Source organism: Myotis yumanensis, unplaced genomic scaffold, assembly GCF_028538775.1.
Source record: "Myotis yumanensis isolate MYYU_CA2020_CCGP unplaced genomic scaffold, mMyoYum1.0.hap1 SCAF_12, whole genome shotgun sequence".
In the NCBI taxonomy this organism is placed as follows: Eukaryota; Metazoa; Chordata; class Mammalia; order Chiroptera; family Vespertilionidae; genus Myotis; species Myotis yumanensis.
Window position 1 is genome coordinate 9,165,476 of NW_027223763.1, and position 21,911 is coordinate 9,187,386.

The 21,911-nt window shown below is 42.6% G+C and overlaps 1 protein-coding gene across 3 annotated transcripts in view; it reads right to left on the bottom strand.

The window, feature by feature from the left end:
* The window catches only part of RABGAP1 (RAB GTPase activating protein 1), a 127,417-nt gene that overhangs the window by 78,022 nt on the left and 27,484 nt on the right, over positions 1-21,911 (bottom strand). For 2 of the 3 annotated variants that reach the window (XM_070430718.1, XM_070430717.1), the window contains exons 3-6: positions 16,760-16,994; positions 15,695-15,899; positions 9,601-9,775; positions 8,150-8,307 (exon numbers count right to left, since the gene is read on the bottom strand). In XM_070430718.1, the coding sequence (XP_070286819.1) occupies positions 8,150-8,307; positions 9,601-9,775; positions 15,695-15,899; positions 16,760-16,994 (773 nt within the window). The remainder of the gene's footprint in view (positions 1-8,149; positions 8,308-9,600; positions 9,776-15,694; positions 15,900-16,759; positions 16,995-21,911) is intronic. The other variant, XM_070430720.1, reaches the window with a different exon arrangement.

A 21,911-nucleotide genomic window follows, 5' to 3' on the forward strand; every position in this document is an offset into this window, starting at 1 on the left:
CAGAACATCCAAAAGAAGGCCCAAGGCCCCACAGCAGCTTGCACTGCTTCACAGATGGGCCTCATCTGGGCACCTCCAAAACCCAAACAAGGAAGAGGAACCTGCAGATCTCTCCATAGCTCCTGCTGGGTAGCCTCAGGCAGAGGCTAAATTAGCACCTCCTTAGAAATCCAAGAGCCTGTGTACCCAGTGGTCAGATTGGGACCATCCAGATTACAACTCCTCAGATCCATAAGGGACACACTCAGGGGGCAGACTCAGTGAGCACCAAAGCCCCACTGAAGCAAGTCTTGCCCCATAAGGGTGTCTTCATCACAGAAGTTCTCCCACTGTAGAAACAGCTGATTCTCACAGACAATTGGCCTGGAGGTCAATTCCTCCCAGTGATACCAACAATAATCAAGGCTTAACTACAACAAGACTGTACACAAAGCCCACAAAGGGGTGCACCAAGACTGTACACCCCAGGTAATTGGGGAGGCTGAGCCACTGGGCCTTATAGGACACCTAGCACAGAAAGCCACTCTATCAATACAGGGAAGCATAAAAAATGCGGAGACAAAGAAACAGATCACAAATGACAGAAATGGAGGAAAGCAAACTACTAGATATAGAGTTCAAAACCATGGTTATAAGGTTTTTCAAGAATTTTCTAGAAACCGCCGATAAATTTAGTGAGACCCTCAAGGATATGAAAAAGGACCAAATAGAAATTAAGCATACACTGACTGAAATAAAGAATAATATACAGAGATCCAACAGCAGACAAGAGGATCCCAAGAATCAAGTCAAAGATTTAAAATACTAAGAAGTAAAAAACACCCAACCGGAAAAGAAAAAAGAATCCAAAAATAGGAAGATAGTGTAAGGAGCCTCTGGGACAACTTCAAGCGTACCAATATCCGAATTATAGGGGTGCCAGGAGAGAGAGCAAGATATTGAAAACCTATTTGAAGAAATAATGACAGAAAACTTCCCCTACCTGGTGAAAGAAATAGACTTACAAGTCCAGGAAGTGCAGAGAACCCCAAACAAAAGGAATCCAAAGAGGACCACACCAAGACACATCATCATTAAAATGCCAAGAGCAAAAGACAGAGAGAATCTTAAAAGCAGCAAGAGAAAGAAACTCAGTTACCTACAAGGGAGTACCCATACGACTGTCAGCTGATTTCTCAACAGAAACTATGCAGGCCAGAAGGGAGTGGCAAGAAATATTCAAAGTGATGAATAGGGAAATCCTACAACCAAGATTACTTTACCCAGCAAAGCTATCACTCAGAATTGAAGGTCAGATAAAGAGCTTCACTGATAAGAAAAAGCTAAAGGAGTTCATCACCACCAAACCAGTATTATATGAAATGTTGAAAGGTATTCTTTAAGAAGAGAAAGAAGAAAAAGGCAAAGATAAAAATTATGAACAACAAATACATATCTATCAACAAGTGAATCTAAAAATCAAGTGAATAAAAAATCTGATGAACAGAGTAAACTGGTGAATATAATAGAATCAGGGGCATAGAAAGGGAGTGGACTGACTATTCTCGGGGGGTGAAAAAAAAAGTGTGGGGGGTGTGGGAAGAGACTGGACAAAAATCGTGCACCTATGGATTAGGACAGTTGGGGGGTAAGGGCGGAGGGTGGGGCGGGAACTGGGTGGAGGGGAGCTATGGGGGGGAAAAAGGAGGAACTGTAATAATCTGAACAATAAAGATTTATTTTTTAAAAATCCCAATAAGATTAAGGGATGGAGACTAAAAAAAAAAAAAATTGTCCATCACTCCAACACACAAGATGGCCACCCCCATGTGGACACAAAATGGCTGCCACAAGATGGCCGGCAGGGGAGGGCAGTTGGGAGGGACCAGGCCTGAAAGGGAGGGCAGTTAGGGGCAATCGGGCCGGCAGGGGAGCAGTTAGGCGTCGATCAGGCAGGCAGGCAGGTGAGTGGTTGGAGCCAGCAGTCCTGGATTGTGAGAGGAATGTCGGTGGATTGGGCCTAAACAGGCAGTCGGACATCCCTTGAGGGGTCCCAGATTGGAGAGGTCGTAGGCTGGGCTGAGGGACAGCCCCCCCACCCCATGCACGAATTTCGTGCACCGGGCCTCTAGTCTACACTAATAAAAGAGAAACATGGTAATTGGCGTACGACCGCTACCCTTCCCATTGGCTAATCAGCGTATCCTTATGCAAATTAACTGTCAGCCAAGATGGCGGCCGGCAGCCAGGCAGCTGGAAGCTAACAGGAGGCTTGCTTGCTGTGGACTCCAACGTTCCCTCCGGCCTCTGAGCTTCAGTTGGAAACATAGTAACATTTATAAAAGATAAACAAAACTCCAGAAACCTCCTGTCAGTCAGCCGGGACCTCAGAGCTGGAGTCGCAACATTGTTTCGAATACAGAAAACAAAGGCCAGAAACCTGCTTTCAGCCGAGCCTCAGAGAGAAAGCCGGCTCTCAGCTCCAGTGACAGCCATAGAAGGTAAATAAATGCCAGAATAAAAAAAAAAGAAAAAAAGGAGAGGTTTGGAGCTTTAGTCGTCCGCCAGCCTGAAAACGGCCCTCAGCCCCTCACCCAGGCTGGCCAGGCACCCCAGTGGGGACCCCCACCCTGAAGCAGTAAGATGGCCGCTAATTTGCATACTGAAGGCAGGCGGCAGCAGGCAAGGCTGTCTGCGGTCTGGGACCCGGATCTCTGACCCTGCCAGGCAGGATCAGTGGAGCCACGAGGCCTCCCGGCACCGGGATCAGCGTGACAGGGGGCAGCGCCCAAACCCCCTGGTTGCCCTGCGGCTCTGTGTGTGACAGGGGGCAGCGCCCCAACCCCCTGATCGGCCCTGCTCTGTTGGTGATAGAGGGTGGTGTCCCAACCCCCTGATTGCCCTGCGGCTCTGTGTGTGATGGGGGCAGCGCCCCAACCCCCTGATCAGCCCTGCTCTGTGGGTGATAGAGGGCGGCGCCCCAACCCCCTGATTGCCCTGCGGCTCTGTGTGTGACAGTGGTGGCACCCCAACCCCCCCCACGGGCCCTGCTCTATGTGAGACGGGGTAGAGCCATACCTCCCCATCGGCCCTGCCCTGAGTGTGACAGGGTGTGGTGCCTCAACTACCCACCCCCCCCCCCCCCCCATGGGCCCTGCTCTGTATGTGACAGGGGGCGGTGCCCCAGCTCCCCTATTGGCCCTACTCTGTGCGTGACAGGGGGCGGTGCCCCAGCTCCCCTATTGGCCCTACTCTGTGCGTGACAGGGGGCGGTGCCCCAGCTCCCCTATTGGCCCTACTCTGTGCGTGACAGGGGGGAGCTCCTCAACCCCCTGATTGGCCCTGCTCTGTGTGTGACAGGGGGCAGCTCCCCAACCCCCTGATCGGCCCTGCTCTGTGCATGACATGGGGGAGCTCCCAAAACCCCTGATTGACCCTGCTCTGTGCATGACAAGGGGGAGCTCCCCAAACCCCTGATGGTCCCTGCTATGTGTGTGACAGGGGGCAGCGCCCCAACCCCCTGATCGGCCCTGCTCTGTGTGTGACAGGGTACGGAGCCCCAACCCCCCTGATGGTCCCTGCTCTGTGTGTGACAGGGGGCAGCGCCCCAACCCCCTGATTGGCCCTGCTCTGTGCGTGACAGGGGGCAGCGCCCCAACCCCCTGATCGGCCCTGCTCTGTGTGTGGCAGGGGGTAGCGCCGCAACTTCCCTATCGACCCTGCCTTGAGTGTGACAGAGGGCGGTGCCCCAACCCCCCAATCGGCCCTACCCTGAGCGTGACTGAGGGTGGCATTGCAACCTCCCAATCCGCCCTGCTCTGTGCATGACAGGGGGCGGCGCCCCAACTCCCCAATCGGCCCTGCTCTGAGCCTGACCAGGGGCTGCACCTAGGGATTGGGCCTGCCCTCTGCCACCCGGGAGCAGGCCTAAGCCAGCAGGTCGTTATCTCCCGAGGGGTCCCAGACTGTGAGAGGGCACAGGCAGGGCTGAGGGACCCCCTCTCCCCCCCGAGTGCACAAATTTTTGTGCACCGGGCCTCTAGTCTATATATATAAAAGCCTAAGTGACCGTTAGGACGAACGACCGGAACGACAGGTTTATCAGTCACTATGATGCACACTGACCACCAGGGGGCAGATGCTTAATGCAGGAGCTGCCCTCTGGTGGTCAGTGCACTCCCACAGGGGGAGCGCCACTCAGCCAGAAGCCGGGCTCAGGCTGGTGAGCACAGCTGCAGTGGCGGGAGCCTCTCCTGACTCTACGGCAGTGCTACCAAGAGGTGGCAGGAGGCGGAATGGGACAGCGTGAGCGCAAGCAGCGCAGGGCTGGCTCAGGCTCCACCCTGGATGCCTGCCGCTTGGCACCTGTGGGGATTGGGTCTAAACCAGCAGTCAGACATCCCCTGAGGGGTCCCGGATTGTGAGACAGTGCAGGCCAGGCTGAAGGCCTCCCTCCCCTATGCACGAATCCATGCACCGGGCCTCTAGTATTACATAAATATAACGTCTAAGCAACCGTTCAGCCGGTAGCTATAATGTACATTGACCACTAGGAGGCAGACGCTCAATGCACAGGCATGGAAACATGGAACAGACTGATGAATCTCAGAGGGAAGTGGGGAAGGAGAAGGGTGGGAAGAGATTAACCAAAGATCTTATATGCATAACTAGAGGCCCGGTGCACAAATTTGTACACCAGTGGTGTCCCTCGGCCTGGCCTGTGGGGATAAAGCCAAAACTGGCAGTCTAACATCCCCTGAGGGGTCCCGGATTGCAAAAGGGCTCAGGCCAGACTGAGGGACCCCACTGGTGCACATGCACCCAGCCTCTAGTATTACATAAACTTATGGAAAATCAGTGGCAGGATTTAAGAGGACTAACTCCAATTTCAAAAGAAGTTCTACTATGGGTAAAATGCTATCAAACAGCATCACATGCTACAGAGAAATTGTTTGTGAAAGGAAAAGTCAATTGATGCAACAGACTTCATTGTTGTCTCATTTTAAGAAATTGCCACAGCCACCCCAACTTCAGCAACCCACACCCTCATTGTCAGCAGCCATTAATATCAAGACAAGACCATTCACCAGCAAAAGGAATTTGACTCACAAAAGGCTCAGATGATTGTTAGCATTTTTAAACAATAAAGTATTTGGAAATTAAGATACGTAAATTTTTAGACATAATGGTATTGTACACTTTGACTACAGTATATAGTACAAACATAACTTTTATATGCACTAGAAAACCAAAAAAGTATGTGACTTTTATTGCAATATTCACTTTATTGCAATGATCTAGAATAGAACCCACATATCTCTAAGGCATGTCTATAAGCTCTAAAAGGAATACTAATGATATAGTTTAAATCAACTTAAGAAAAAAGTTGAAAATATTCTTAAAATGACATTTTACCAAAATAATCCCCTAGTCTTCCATACAACACTTTTTCTAGCTCCTTTGTTCTCAAAGGCAAACATCTGCCTATGGCAATCAGCCAATATGCAGGAAGTCTGAATTGTGTCTTATTACTAAACAACTTCAAGAGAATGGCAACAGAACCATTAGAAGACACTATAAAAAGCCACATGAGAGCTCTGAGTACCTACTCAAACTAAAAAGTGGCTCTGAAGAAATAGAATTAGTTTGAAGCTCCTCTACATTTATATAGTAACCAATTTAAGGACATTTTATAACATCGAGATTTTTTTTTAAAAAAATCAAAGAATCTTAGCAAAGAAATCTAAAAATGACAAACATGTACACAGAAAAATTTTTGCATACAAAACTGTTAAATATTTGTGGCTGACAGAATTTTCAACTATAATGATACACATAGGACTCAATTTTCAACTGTCAATAGGTACACTCATTCTTTATGTTCAGTGGATGCTGAAACATAAATATTCAGTTGACTCTTGACTAATGGGGGATTAGGGACACCAAACACCTGCTCCCAACCTACAACTTGAGTTGACCCTCTGTTTATGTAGATTCCCAAATATGGATCGCAATACTATTGTTGATTCACAGTTGTTTTATCCATGGATGCGAAATCTGGTGATAAGTAGGTTATGCTTATTGAAAAATATCTGTGTATGTGTGGACCCACACTGTTCAAACCCATCAAGGATCAACAGTAGTATTATCTCTCAGCACCATTTAAAATATCAACAATGGAAATAAAGTTATTTTTGGTCTCCTGAGTTTGAAGGGCAAGAAAAGCCACATTAATAAGAAAAAGAGTGCAGAGTGTAAGTAGTGGAAGTTTACTCACTGATCTCAGAGTACCTAGTTTATATTTTTGGTCTTGTCACCGTATCATTGAATGCTTTCAACCAGGTAATTTTACATTTAATTCCAATTGTGTAAATTAAAAAAAAAATGAGGTCCAGGCTTAAGTCCCCTGGGTTTCTTTACATACATACAAAACAAGGACAATATTAAATAGCTAGCCTATCTAATGGGGTTAGATTAAATAAGACAAAAAAGAAGTCATCTGAATGGTATCAATGAAAATGCCCCACCTTCCTAAGGGCTAAAGTGAAAACCCTGTTTCTAATTTTAATAATGTAAGAATTATACTTTTTCAAGAATGAAAAGAAGAGCATTAATCCTGGCCACAGCACTTTGCCTACATTTATGTTATGGTAAAACCACATGTTAGAATCACTGGATAAATGGAACTGGTTTTGACAAGTTCAAATCTGACAAAAGAATACTTTTCAATGATTTCATCACTATTATGTTACACAACACTATTTTCTACTATAAACTACAAATTCAGAAAAGCTATGCAACAAAAAGAGAGCAAAGTCCTAACAAATGTCACAAGCAAATCTGACCATCCAGGAATTTTCTGTATAGCATCTCCTTGGCATGAAGGTGAATAGAAATAGAGATATTTATACTACTAATTGTGATCATTCTACCTTGAATACGACTGATTGCAGAAGGAAGTTATTCTAGTGCTTCTCCTCTGAGATATCTTAGAAATATTTCCTATTCCTAAGCAGAATTTATAAAAGGAGCTATATAAATATCTTTAATAAAGGAAAACAATGTAGTTAAAACTGCTTTGTTTCTTAAAAAGGAAAAGAATTATTACAAAGTTTATAGGGAAGGAATGCATACTACAGGAAGCACCATGACACAGTTTTGCTCTGAGAATATAAATAAAGCTAATGAGAAAGCACAGAGCACCATGCCTTACACAGTGCATGAATCAAAGTTGAAGCTGCATTATACACTAAATTGGCCACCAGATGGCATGACAATTCCAAAATCTTTGAAGGGAGACTAATAGTTATCAGTTTTCCAAATGAATTAGTACCAGTGTGCCTTTTGATTTAAAACCAAAATTTGAAGTTAACATTTTCATGTAATTTCACTTTATCCATTTTATGAAGTAGTTATAGAGAAAAGAGACTTCTATATGCAATTATTAATTCTAATCCCTAAAAGTACCAATTTTCTGATATGGGCTATGGAGAAAAAATCTAATCATCTTACAACTATAATATTTTATTTTAAAGTATGAAAGGATCTTACTCATTTTATAAGTAAGGAAACTATCGCCAGGAAATGTAAAGAAACTTGGAAAAGCTCACACTGTTAATAGTAGCAATAATTAAACTAAATCTAAGTTTTTATTTCTATTACAGGGTTCTTTTCACTACTCAAAAAAGTTTAATTTTACTTAAAAAGCCAAACCATTTATTTCTGACCTTATATGCAAGGTTAGACTTCAGTCACAGACCTCCCTTGTCTCCTTCCAATGTGTTCAGATAAACCTTAGTGGTAAAACTTGATTTCAACAGCCTTCAGATCTTTAGATCATTAAAATAAAGCAACCAACCAATACCAAAACCAAAACCAAACCCCTGACAAAACAAATCCAGCTGACTTAGTTTCTGTCATTATTATCTTACTAAAAGAATATAATAATGGGACATTTCCCCACATTTTTTTTTTTTTCATTCTTCAAATGTTACCTCTGCAAATTTGCCTATTTTTTTCCTTTATCACTTACATTAAAAAAACAAACTCCACCTATTAAAGGCAATCATTTGATAGTATGAAAGCTATATAATCTGACTAGGAGTTTTCCTTGAACCACAGATAATGTAGCAGGGTAATACAATTTCAAAAATAAAATAAGATGCCCTACCTAAAATAACCTTTACCATCATCTTCTTTTATTTCTAAAGACACAGAGAAGGTAAAGATGTCACTGTCAGGAGTCTGGGGTGCAGCAGTGGCTGAAAGCGGGGTCTGCTTGGCAGAACGGCGGAAGGCAGTGGCAAAACTGTAGAGTATCCGGCTTACCTACAACCAGACATGTTAGAAAACAGGCTGTTATCACAGGAAATAAAATACTTTCATTAAGACTGAAAGTTACCTATTTTGTCAGGGAGAATAATTCCTTTTTTTCTATTGATTTCTTTTTTATAATTATTCTTTAATTTCAGCTTATTGAGGTATAATTGACATAAAATTCTAAGATACTTAAAGTATTGCCGAAACCGGTTTGGCTCAGTGGATAGAGCGTCGGCCTGCGGACTGAAGGGTCCCAGGTTCGATTCCGGTTAAGGGCATGTACTGGGTTTCGGGCACGTCCCCAGTGGAAGATGTAAAGGAGGCGGCTGATCGATGTTTCTCTCTCATCAATGTTTCTAGCTCTCTATCTCTCTCCCTTCCTCTCTCTGTAAAAAATCAATAAAATATATTTAAAAAATAAAAAAATAAAGTATGTACTATGGTAATTTGATATACCTATACATTGTGAAACCCCAATGATGAATTAACACATCCATGTCATCTTTCCCCCATCCCTTGGTGAGAACATTTAAGTTCTACTCTCCTAAAAAATTTTAATTGTAGCCCTGGCCGGTTTGGCTCAGTGGATGGAGGGTCGGCCTGCAGACTCAGGGGTCTCGGTTTCGATTCCGGTCGGGGGCATGTGCCTTGGTTGCGGCGCGTCCCTAGTGGGGGGTGTGCGGGAGGCAGCTGATCGATGTTTCTCTCTCATCATCAATGTTTCTGGCTCTCTGTCCCTCTCCCTTCCTCTCTGTGAAGAATCAGTGAAATATATTTTTAAAAGGGGGAAAAAAATTTTAATTGTACAATGCAGTGTTATCACCTGTAGTCACCATGATATACATTCGATCCTCAAATTTTATTCATGCAAGTTTGTTCTCATTTACCAACCTCTCCCTATTTCCCTTAGCCCCCAGGCAATCTCTCTTCTACTCTGTTTCTATGAGTTTGACTTTTTCGTTATTTAGATTTCCTATTGACATCTTTTGGTAAATAAAAATAAGTACAAAAGTTTAGCTCTAAAATAATCATTTGCAAATGTGTCATTGCTGGAACCAAGATGCCAATTTAACCCAGCCAAGAAGCAGCCAACTGGTCTCCTCTGACACTCTCAGCAACAAGGTTTTGGTTAACCTACCTTTTAGCTCATTCATATTCTGTCCATAAGGCTGGAATAAACAAAACACTTGCAGAGAATTTCATTTGGCTCATAAGTGACCATATTAAATACTGCAATCATTTCAACACAGTGAAGGTACAGGTGAAATTTCATTTGCAAACAGTATTTGCTTAAGGACTTACAGCTTCTTGTATTTCACATCGGAAGACATGTATCCTAAAGAGCTCTGCATTGTAATGACTTTCAGTGAAAGCAAAACAGTCACTTTCAGGAGTTCCATCATGTCCTCTGACACAGAAGAGGATTTTGTAGATAGGATAGTTTGCTATTTCAGTGTTTGTCTGAGGATCTAAGAGTCTGTCCAGAAAAAAATATATAAAAAGATTAGAGGGATTATGGACTATTTTCACTATATCTATATTATGATTTGAGACTCATCTTTCTAGCAGGAAGTTCATATATACCTTTTGTGGAATTAGCTAACCGCATTAATTTTAAGTCTTGATAATTAAGTCACATATGGATTCCTAAAGTTATTGATTACATAATTTCATTATATTAAAACTACATAATCCCCATATTTTAGGGAGGCAATCAGGAAGGCATAAATAATATCAGTAAGTACATATGTTTCTTATATACTCTGTAACTAAAAACAAGAATGAGTAAATTAGTCTTATCAGAATTATTAAAGATGTGCTTCTCATTCTCTCCTAAAAGAATGACCTAATCTGCTTTCTTATCTACTAGAGGCCTGATGTACGAAATTCGTGCAAGAGATTCAGCCCTCACAGCCCCAGCCAGCCCTCGCAGCCCCTCACAGCCTTGGCTGGCCCTCGCAGTCCCGGCTTCATCCGAAAGGTCATCCGGAAGGTCGTTTGGCTGTTTGGTCTAATTAGCATATTACCTCTTTATCATATAGGATAATAATAAAAGCATGATATGCTAATTATACTAGCCGTCATTGGGGACGAAGCTAGGGCCAGAGGGAAGCCCGAGTCCCGGGTGCATGCTGGCAGCAGGAGCGAAGCCCGGGCCATGGGTGTCAGAGGGAAGCAGGTGCTGGCAGCTGGGGGAAGGAAGACCTACTCTTGCACGAAATTCCTGCATCAGGCCTCTAGTTTAAAATAAAAAGCTAGTGTGTTTGTCAGTGTAAAACACGTTCTTTTTTTTTTTTTTTTTTTTTTTTTAATAATTTTTATTTCTTAAAGTATTACAAAGAGTATTACATATGTCTCATTTTTTCCCCCCCTTGACATTCCCCCGGCCCCTGCCCCCCGCCCCCCCCCCGCCCCGTGTCTTGTGTCCATTGGTTAATCTTATATGCATGCATATAAGTCCTTCAGTTGGTCTCTTAATCCCCCCCCCCAACCCTCCCCAGGCTTCCCACTGTAGTTTAACATTCTGTTCAGTGTTGCTCTGCTTCTGTATCTACCTCTGTTCATCAGTCCATACTGGTCCCCTTTATATGTCCCAACCTCACTGGAGTAGTCTCAACCTCACCAGGGCCCTCTGAGCCTCACCAGGGCCGTTTCAACCTCACCGGGGCCGTCCCTACCTCACGGGGGCCGTTTCAACCTCACCGGGGTCGTCCCTACCTCACGGGGGCCGTTTCAACCTCACCGGGGTCGTCCCTACCACACCGGGGCCGTTTCAACCTGACCGGGGTTGTCCCTACCACACCGGGGCCGTTCCAACCTGACCGGGGTTGTCCCTACCACACCGGGGCCGTTTCGACCTGACCAGGGTCGTCCCTACCTCACGGGGGCCGTTTCAACCACACCGGGGTCGTCCCTACCTCACAGGGGCCGTTTCAACCTCACCAGAGTTGTCCCTACCACACCGGGGCTGTATCAACCTGACCGGGGTTGTCCCTACCACACGGGGGCCGTTTCGACCTGACTGGGGTCGTCCCTACCTCACGGGGGCCGTTTCAACCTCACCGGGGTTGTCCCTACCACACTGGGGCTGTTTCAACCTGACCGGGGTTGTCCCTACCACACCGGGGCCGTTTCGACCTGACCAGGGTCGTCCCTACCTCACGGGGGCCGTTTCAACCTCACCGGAGTCGTCCCTACCACACCGGGGCCGTTTCGACCTGACTGGGGTTGTCCCTACCTCACGGGGGCCGTTTCAACCTCACCGGGGTTGTCCCTACCACACCGGGGCTGTTTCAACCTGACCGGGGTTGTCCCTACCACACCGGGGCCGTTTCGACCTGACTGGGGTCGTCCCTACCTCACGGGGGCCGTTTCGACCTCACCGGGGTTGTCCCTACCACACGGGGGCCGTTTCGACCTGACTGGGGTCGTCCCTACCACACCGGGGCCGTTTCGACCTGACCAGGGTCGTCCCTACCTCACGGGGGCCGTTTCAACCTCACCAGGGTTGTCCCTACCTCACGGGGGCCGTTTCAACCTGACTGGGGTTGTCCCTACCACACCGGGGCCGTTTCGACCTGACTGGGGTCGTCCCTACCTCACGGGGGCCGTTTCAACCTCACCGGGGTTGTCCCTACCTCACGGGGGCCGTTTCAACCTGACCGGGGTTGTCCCTACCACACCGGGGCCGTTTCGACCTGCCTGGGGTCGTCCCTACCTCACGGGGGCTGTTTCAACCTCACCGGGGTCGTCCCTACCACACCGGGGCCGTTTCGACCTGACTGGGGTCGTCCCTACCTCACAGGGGCTGTTTCAACCTCACCGGGGTCGTCCCTACCACACCAGGGCCGTTTCAACCTGACCGGGGTTGTCCCTACCACACCGGGGCTGTCCCTACCACACCGGGGCTGTTTCAACCTGACCGGGGTTGTCCCTACCACACCGGGATCGTTTCGACCTGACTGGGGTCGTCCCTACCTCACGGGGGCCGTTTCAACCTCACCGGGGTTGTCCCTACCACACCGGGGCTGTTTCAACCTGACCGGGGTTGTCCCTACCACACCGGGGCTGTTTCAACCTGACTGGGGTCGTCCCTACCACACCGGGGCCGTTTCGACCTGACTGGGGTCGTCCCTACCTCACGGGGGCCGTTTCAACCTCACCGGGGTTGTCCCTACCACACCGGGGCTGTTTCAACCTGACCGGGGTTGTCCCTACCACACCGGGGCTGTTTCAACCTGACTGGGGTCGTCCCTACCACACCGGGGCCGTTTCGACCTGACTGGGGTCGTCCCTACCTCACGGGGGCCGTTTCAACCTCACCGGGGTTGTCCCTACCACACCGGGGCTGTTTCAACCTGACCGGGGTTGTCCCTACCACACCGGGGCTGTTTCAACCTGACTGGGGTTGTCCCTACCACACCGGGGCCGTTTCGACCTGACTGGGGTCGTCCCTACCTCACGGGGGCTGTTTCAACCTCACCGGGGTTGTCCCTACCACACCGGGGCCGTTTCGACCTGACCAGGGTTGTCCCTACCTCACGGGGGCCGTAAAACACGTTCTTTTGACTCACGGCAAATAAAGGGAGAGAGACTGTACAGAATGTTAACACTTAAGAAAAAAAATCATTAATAAAAATTTTAAAATGCCATGCATTACCCTAGCTGGTTTAGCTCACTGGATACAGCGTCGGCCTGGGAACTGACGGGTCCCAGGTTCGATTCTGGTCAAGGGCATGTACCTTGGTTGCAGGCACATCCCCAGTAGGGGGTGTGCAGGAGGCAGCTGATCAATGCTTCTCTCTCATCGATGTTTCTAACTCTCTATCCCTCTCCCTTCCTCTCTGTAAAAAATCAATAAAATATAGTTTAAAAATAAAAATAAAAATAAATAAAATGCCATGCATTGAAAATCAAAGAAAAGTCATTCATTCATGAAATATTTATGTGATACCTACAACATTCCAGGCTCTGTTCTGAGCACTGAGGAAACAACTATAAAAGGACTAAAAAGAAACTATGCCACTTCAACAATATGCAGGGGCATCTATGGGGAAGGCCTGTGCATAATGGAAATCTGTAAAAGGGGAACTAATCCAGGTTCAAAGGCACTTTGATAAAACTAACTCTGGCTGAATAGCTCAGTTAGTTAGGGCATCGTCCTGATACATCAAGGTTGCAGGTTCAATCTCTGGTCAGGCACATACAAGAAGCAACCAATGAATGAAAAATAAGTAGAGCAACAAATTAATGTTTTGTTTTTTTTCTCTCTCTTCCCCTCCCTTCCTCTCTCTCTCTAAAATCAATTAAAAAACATTTTTTAAACTTTGAAAAACAGGACAAGAGAAACTGGTTTTCTTATATCTTTACAGAATTAAAATAGAACAAAGCATAACTTCAGTCAGAGAAACGACTACAGACTTAGAAGCATATAGAAATGAGTGCTAAAGAAATTTTATTAAAAGACCAGGAAAGTATTATGCTAAGAGAAATAAGCCAGTCAGAGAAAGACAAATATCACATGACCTCACTCATATGCGGAATCTAAAGAACAAAATAAACTGATGAACAAAATAGATCCAGAGACACAGAAACAGGGAACAGACAGGTGAATCTGACAGAGAAAGCAGGGGTGGATGGCTGGGAAGAAATTAACCAAAGAACTTATATGCACACATATGCATAACGTATGGACACAGACAATAGTGTGATGAAGGCCTGAGCCAGGGGTGCTTTAGAAGGGGTCAATAAGGGAAAAACGGGGACATCTGTAATACTTTCAACAATGAAATTTAAAAATTTTTAAAAACTTAAGAAGAAAAAGAAAAGTTTTACATCAGCCCTGGTCAGCATAGCTCAGTGGTTGGAGTGTCGGCTGGTGCACCCAAGGGTCGTGGGTTAGATTTCTGGTCACGGGCACATACCAGGTTGCAGGTTCGACCCCTGGTGCTGGTCAGGGCGTGCAGGAGGCAACAATCCATGTTTCTCTCACATCAAAGTTTCTTTCTCTGTCTCTATCTCTTTCTCCCTCCCTTCTACTCTCTCTAAAAAATATATATATCAATGAAAAAATGTCCTTGGGTGAAGATTAACAACAACAAAAGTTTCACATTAATAAATATAATTAAAATTAGGATTTGTGAAATCGTTCTTTAAATACTCCAAAAAAAATTACATATGCAGATTTTTGAAATTTTGAATAATTAACTTACTTCTATCCCCAAACAACTACAACTCTACTAACATGAAAAGCCAAAATGCTTCTGAGGGTCATGATATAAAACTAAGTGAAGAAAGCATGTTACAAGATGGTATGTATATTTCTATTGTTAAAAAGTTTGATTCTAATAGTTATATTAAGTATACATGCATATATATGTAGTTATATACACACGTATATAAACATATACACATACAAATACACAAAGAGGGTCTTGATAAACTAAGATGCAACTGTGTTTATTAATAGAAATAGAATTGAGTATTTTCCTGAATTTTTGCTTATTTATGTTTCTGATTTTTCTGAAATCAGGGGGAAATGTTATTTTATTTTAGCTGTGTTCATCTGATTATTTAGAATTCTGCATTTAGCTAGTTTCTATAGATATTTGTTGTTATTGATTCTATAAAAATGTAGAATATAGTTAGTATAAAAATAGCCATTTCTAGAGACTTTTCTGGGCCTCAGTTTCATCATCTTAAAAATTAAGAAACTGGCCCAGCCAGTGTGGCTCAGTGGTTGAGCATTGACCTATGAATCAGGAGGTCACCATTCAATTCCCAGTCAGGGCACATGCCTGGGTTATGGGCTCGATCTCCAGTGTGGGGCGTGCAGGAGACAGCCAATCAATGATTCTCTCTCATCATTGATGTTTCTATCTCTCCCTTCCTCTCTGATATCAACAAAAATATATATTTTTTTTAAATTAAGAAACTGTACTGGAATAGTTAATATTTACCAACAGGTTTTTGTAATTTCCAAAATCAGCATTAAACTCCCTATTGAACTAATGTGTCAAGCTAGTATTTGTACTGGGGGAACACGGAAAACATAAATTGTTAGGCAGACTCTCATGTCAATATATTTCAATTAACCTACAAACATTTACATTTCTAATGTGCTACACACTAGTGGTCGCCAACCTTCGGACCTCACGGACCACCGGTTGGCGACCACGGCTACACACAATTGGAATAGAGAAGAGTATAAAAAAACTGTTCAAACAAGTGACTATTTTTCGTAAGGGTCACAATACTTGGAAGACATGATAACTTAAGTGCCAGAGAACTGAACAATACATGAATAAATGTTCTTGTCTTTTGACTGCTTATTTCTAAAACTACAGGTCAGAAATCTGATCAACTGTTAACAAATACTTCAAGAGGCTGGTCTTACCTCACAGTTCCCTCAGACACATTTGGCACTGATAGGGTTACATCCAGTGAAATCTGACACTGGCTTCTTAAGATGGACATCATCCTTAAGGCTTCCACTTCACTCCGGGGAGCATTGACTGAGGCACAGCCTAAGTAAGTTAGCTTGCTAAAGACCACACTGTCCTCATCAGCCACTGGTGTGAAAGGACTTGACCCTTCAGAATCTGAAAGAAATGATAATAAGGTGGTTAATTTTGTTTGATATTTTGTTGAATATAAAATCCAAGTAAAAATCTACAAGTTATATTTAGGTTCGAAAATTAAGTACTAATGAGATAATATCCCATTGCTCCAGAAGAAGTGCCCATTAAAGCCAGAAATCTCACACTAGAACTGTCACTAACACCAAAATTTTCAGGTTTTGCTGTATTGTCAATCCCGAGTCTAAAAGATGACCTGAGATTCAGATCCAATTTAACTTTCTGCTTCGCATTTGTTTTGACTTTGTTGTTTACACTTAGGAGAAAACAAAACAAACAAACAAAATAACCCTTTAGTATTTCACCCCTCTGAAAAATCCTGTCTTCTTTCTAATCTGCATTTATAATTATTTCTCTCATTCATCATCTTAGCCACTTTATTAAGTTCTCTCAATCCCCTTGCTCTCCCTTTCCCAATAAACATCTGCAGTTTTAACACCAATGCGCCTTTCTAGTTGCCCTTTTCCTCCTGCAGCTTTTTTTCAATTTGGCAGCTATTCCCACAGAGCTATAACATAGGCCTACAGCAAACATCTCTCACCAAGCTTTACTCCTCCATTTGTTCAACACTGTACACATACTCCTCTTTTAATCATCCTGAAGTAAGATTCCCTAGTGTCATTTAACTATTTCCCTTTCTTTGGTATAAATGACAGAATGGTACATCTAATTACTTCCCTCATATTCCCCTAAATCTTGAATCTGAATTCTAGAGAACACAGATAATGGTTTTTGCTCACTCTGAATCAAACCTAGAACAGGGTAGACGCTCAAATATGAAAAACAATAACCTTCAGTAATGTAAGCAATGCAGCAATCCTAACCTCCTTGTCCAGGTTGCACTGGCAGGCTCATCTCTGGTTTTTGGAGCCCTACTAATGGCACAGGGTTAATGGTGGATGAAGCTGAGAGCGGATTAGAAAGAGGCCCATCTCCTTCGCCATCCAGTTGCGACCTTTCCACAAGCTCCTTTTCCCCTGGCTGGTCGTCCATTGGCGGATCCATTAGCACATCTGCCAACTCTTTTTGCAGCTGCTGCTCACTTCCATTCCCTATAATCTAAGGGTCACAAATACATGCAATCAGCGAAGTGAGAGAGAGGCCAGGTCTGATTCAAATGGGTCTGCATCTAGAGAAAAATCAGCTTTTCTTTTGATACAAAGATATTTTCTGAAATGTTTTTTTAATAGAATAAATCAAGATCTGCAATAAATAAAAGCTGCAACTGCCCTCTTAATTCATGATTTTTTTCATGAAAAAGTTTAATAACTTTGAGACTAATACCCAGAAATACATGTGAATAGTCTATTAATGTTATTAAAAATTTTCTACAACAACTAATAATAAAAAGATTTCTAATTTTACTGTCTGGTGAAAAACAATGCTGTTAAGAGGAATATCCTGAATTCTAGAGAACACAGATAATGTGTTCTCCCTTATCGTTAAGAAAAAGGAGACTGTGTTTGCTTCCAGAAGTTATCAATAGACACAAAACTTATTAGGTAATAAAATTTCCCATGTATTTTACCACTCCTGCTGTAAGTACATCTTTTATATTTCTGAGGAAGACTTCTCTGATATGAACAAGTTCTTAAAGTTATGAGACACTTGAATAAAGCAATCTTTCTTTCCCTAATATGTTTCTTCTCTAATATGTATAAAATGTTACTGAGAAACAGAAGCAATCCATTTTAATAATGTCAAGTATTTTTCTAGAGTCATGATGGTTTATTATTAGTTGCTCAACAAGGAAGCAAACAAGAACAAAATCAAGTGGAGCTTACCCAATGCTAAAGAAAACCACAGTGACAAAACCCAGTATGGACATTAAATGCTTATTCAAGAAAAAATTTAAAAGAATTAATTTAGGAAAAGGAAAGTTGTGATGAAAACAAGGTGGCTGATTTGGAGGCTTTCTGAAGATTAAACCGTGACAAAATGTTAAAAGAGGTGGGACTAAGAGACTGTTAGAGAATGAGGTCTTCCCAGTAGAGTCAACACAGAAGTTGGGAAGCAAAATTCCAGTTAACAGAGGTACCTCTGGACTATCGAGGAACCCAGTTCAAACATCTTTCATAACTTACAAACTTCAAGTCCCTTTGGCTGTAAATTATGATTGAGAAACAGTCTTAAGTCCTTTTTGCTGACATTTTCCCAAGGAAATTCTAATGTATCAGCCACTCCTGCCTTGGAAATAAGAGCCAGACAGATGTTCAGCCTCTTAGCTTCAATTACACACAGGTCTGTTCCTGTGAACTTCATTTTATGTTTACAGTCACTGCTAATGGAACTACAAGTGGTTCAAGTCAAGTAATTTTAATTTTTGCTTATGTCTGATCCTACTCCTTCACAACTGCAATCAAAATTCTTTTTTCAGAAATTGTGTTTTCAAAAGCACCTAGAAAACAAACTAGAAATTAGTTTCAATTAACCTCTTATACTTTCAGAAATACTGAATCACCAGAAGTAAATAAAAGATAACCAAATTGCATCCACACTGTTTTCTAAGGGAAGGAGAACCAACATCGAAGGACAGTTAAGCCCTGGACAGGTAGCTCAGTTGGTTAGAGCATCGTCTCGATATGCTAAGGTTGTGGGTCCAATCCCCAGTCAGAGCATATACAAGAATCAACCAATGAATGCATAAATAATTGGAACAACAAATCAATGTTTCTCTCTCCTTTCTCTCTCTAAAATCAATAATAATAAAAAAAGAACAGTTCAGAGCTTCCTAAAAACAGATGAAGATATTAGATTCCATGTTTAAGAAATTAGTAATTATAACTCAGGAGGTAATCACTAAAAGAACAACCTAATTAGAAAGAAGACATTTTACATGCTATGAAGTATTTTGTTCTTTTCAATATAGGATATACTATGAGTAAAACTCAAGTTTTCTGTTACATTGGCTGCCTATATTGTAATATATTCGCCAATCATGAAAATATACCTAACCTTGAAAAGAAAATATTTATATGTTTATCTTTTGTGTTTAAACATGTGTATTTTGCATTCTTCCCTAGTTTATAAAGTCTATAAACATTAAGAACTGCCTTCTATTTCCTTAACTCATTTTTGAAGGCTAAGAATAAGTAATGTACACACGAAATTTGGTTTTTAAAAGCTGCTTAAAAATAGCAACCTAACCTATGCCTTAATAATTAGGTCCAATACAGTACTCAACAATTATCATGTTATATCACTTGTCAACCTTTAATCCAATTTCAAAATTACTATCTGTAAAATTATAATATACATATTTATAATATACATACTTAAATCAATTAAGGTTTTTTTTAAAGATAGTCCATTAATCTTTCCTAGGTGTATAGGGAAACAGCCTTTCAAGGTTTCAAATGCTGGCCTGCATCCATCACCTAGAGAACTTGTTAAAACACACAAACTGTTGGGCCCTAACAGAATTCCAAATCAGTTAAGTCTGGGGTGGGCTTGATAATTTGCATTTTAAAAGTTCCCAGGAGATGGTGATGCTGCTCGTCTGGGGACCAGACTCTAATCACCAACCTTAGATTAACAGTTCTCTAACCATCTATATATATAAAAAACAGCGACCGGAACACCAGAACGACTGGTCACTATGACGCAGTGTGGCCGGCCAACTGGCCTGATCGGGGGCAGGGCCAGCTGGCCAACCGCCCGCGGCCCCTCCACCCAGCTGGCCCCATCCCAGATGGGCCCCCCATACCCTGGGGGCGGGGCAGACCTGCCCACAGCCCCTCCCCACCTGCAGACCTGGCCTGATCAGCCCCCATTGAGGTGGGCCCGCCAGGCCCCACCCGTGCACGAATTCGCGCACCAGGCCTCTAGTGACTACATAACACAATTGCCAATAGTACCAGGGACCATGTTAAATTCAAACAACTGCTCCACCCTTTGTTCCCTCACTTCCCACTCTGACAACTCATTAGTCTCAGAAGTAGAGCCTGGGCATATGCATGTTTAAGAAATTCCACAGGTGATTTACAAAATAGATAGCAGGTTAGATTAACCCAGCAGACTTGTAGTTTCTTGATGCCTGGTATAGATGAACAACAGCTTAAACAAACCAGCAACTGCTTATCTCTTAACTTTTTGCTATAACAGGATATAAACCCACAATTAATAGGGCCTTCTGTTCTGTGCTGTCAAATGCATTCCTAACAGATAACACAATCATCTTTAAATAAATATAATTGCAGTCAATCAAGATGTTGTGATATTAATGAAAGGGCAGACATATAGATCAGGAGTCCTCAAACTTTTTAAACAGGGGGCCAGTTCACTGTCCCTCAGACCGTTGGAGGGCCGGACTATAGTTTAAAAAAAAACTATGAACAAATTCCTATGCACACTGCACATATCTTATTTTGAAGTAAAAAAAAACAAAACAGGAACAAATACAATATTTGTATTTGCATGTGGCCCGCGGGCTGTAGTTTGAGGACCCCTGATATAGATCAATGTAACAAAATAGAATCCAGAAATAGATCCACACATATAGGGCCAATTGGTTTCAGCAAAGTTGGCAAGGTAAAACAAGGGAGAAAGGTAATAAAACAAATGGTGCTAGAACAATAATTTGACACCTATACACATGCAAAAACATGAATCACAACCAATACTTCATATCATATACAAAAATTAATACAAAATGGATCACAGATCTAAACATAAATTCTAAAACTATAAAACTTATAGAAAAAATAGGAGAAAATCTTTGCAATCTTGGGATACAATTTCTTAGGGCACAAAAATTATGCATAAAAAATTGATAAAATGGGTTTTGTCAAAACTATAAATGTCTGCTCAAAAGTTACTGTTAAGACAATGAAAAGAGAAGCCACAGACTTGGAGAAAATATTTGCAAACTATATATGCTATGAAGAATTTATATCCAGAATCTATAGAAAATTCTTATAAGCCAATAAGAAAACAAGCAACCCAATTAAAAAAATAGACATTTCACCAAAGGTACATGAATGACAAATAAACATATAAAAAAAACTCAGTATCATTAGCCATTTGAAAAAATCAAAACCACAATAGTATGCCTCTATACACCTGTAAGAATGGCTAAAATTAAAACAAAACAATCCTGACAATACCAAGGGCTGGCAAGGATTGGAGCAACTGAAAAATGCTCATGTATTGCTGGTGGGAAGGCAAAATGGTACAATCACTTTAGCTTGTTTTTTGTAAAATTTTATAAAGTTAAATATATACTCACCATATGACTCCCTCCTAGGTATTTACTGAAGAAGGCTAAAAACATAAGTCTACACAAAGACCTGTGTGCAAATATTTATAGCAGCACTAATCATAATCACAAAAAAACTGAATAAAAAGTAGTATTTATCGACGGGTGAATGGATAAACAAATGCCTATGGCCTCTATACAATAGAATACATCTCAGCAATGAAAAGTAATAAATTACTAATACACACAGAAACAAGGATGAATCTCAAAGGCATTATTCTAAGTAAAATAAGCCAGACACAAAAGGCTATATACTGTATGATTCCATTTATATGGCATTCTGGAAAAGGCAAAACTATAGGGACAGAAATCAGACCGTTAGTTGCCAAGGGCTATGAAGGAGGGAAGAGGATTGACTAAAAAGAGGCATAAAGAAACTTTTGGGGTGATGAAAATATTCTGCATTTTGACTATGATGGTGGTGGTGAAAAAAAGTTTACATTCATTCAAGGTCACATAACTAACTATACATCTAAAAGGGTTGAATTTTACTATGTATAAATTTTACCTTAATAAACTTGACTTAAAATAAAACAGAAAGAATATATTGAGGTAGGGGGTAGGGGCAGGATGGGAGAGGTCAATAGAGAAAAAGGGAACATATGTAATACTTTCAACAATAAAGATTTTTTTAAAAAGAATATATTGATCACGCTCTCCCTCCCAGGAGCATACCCGTGCCTTTCCTTCCCCCTCTCACGGCATAGCCTAAACCCTAA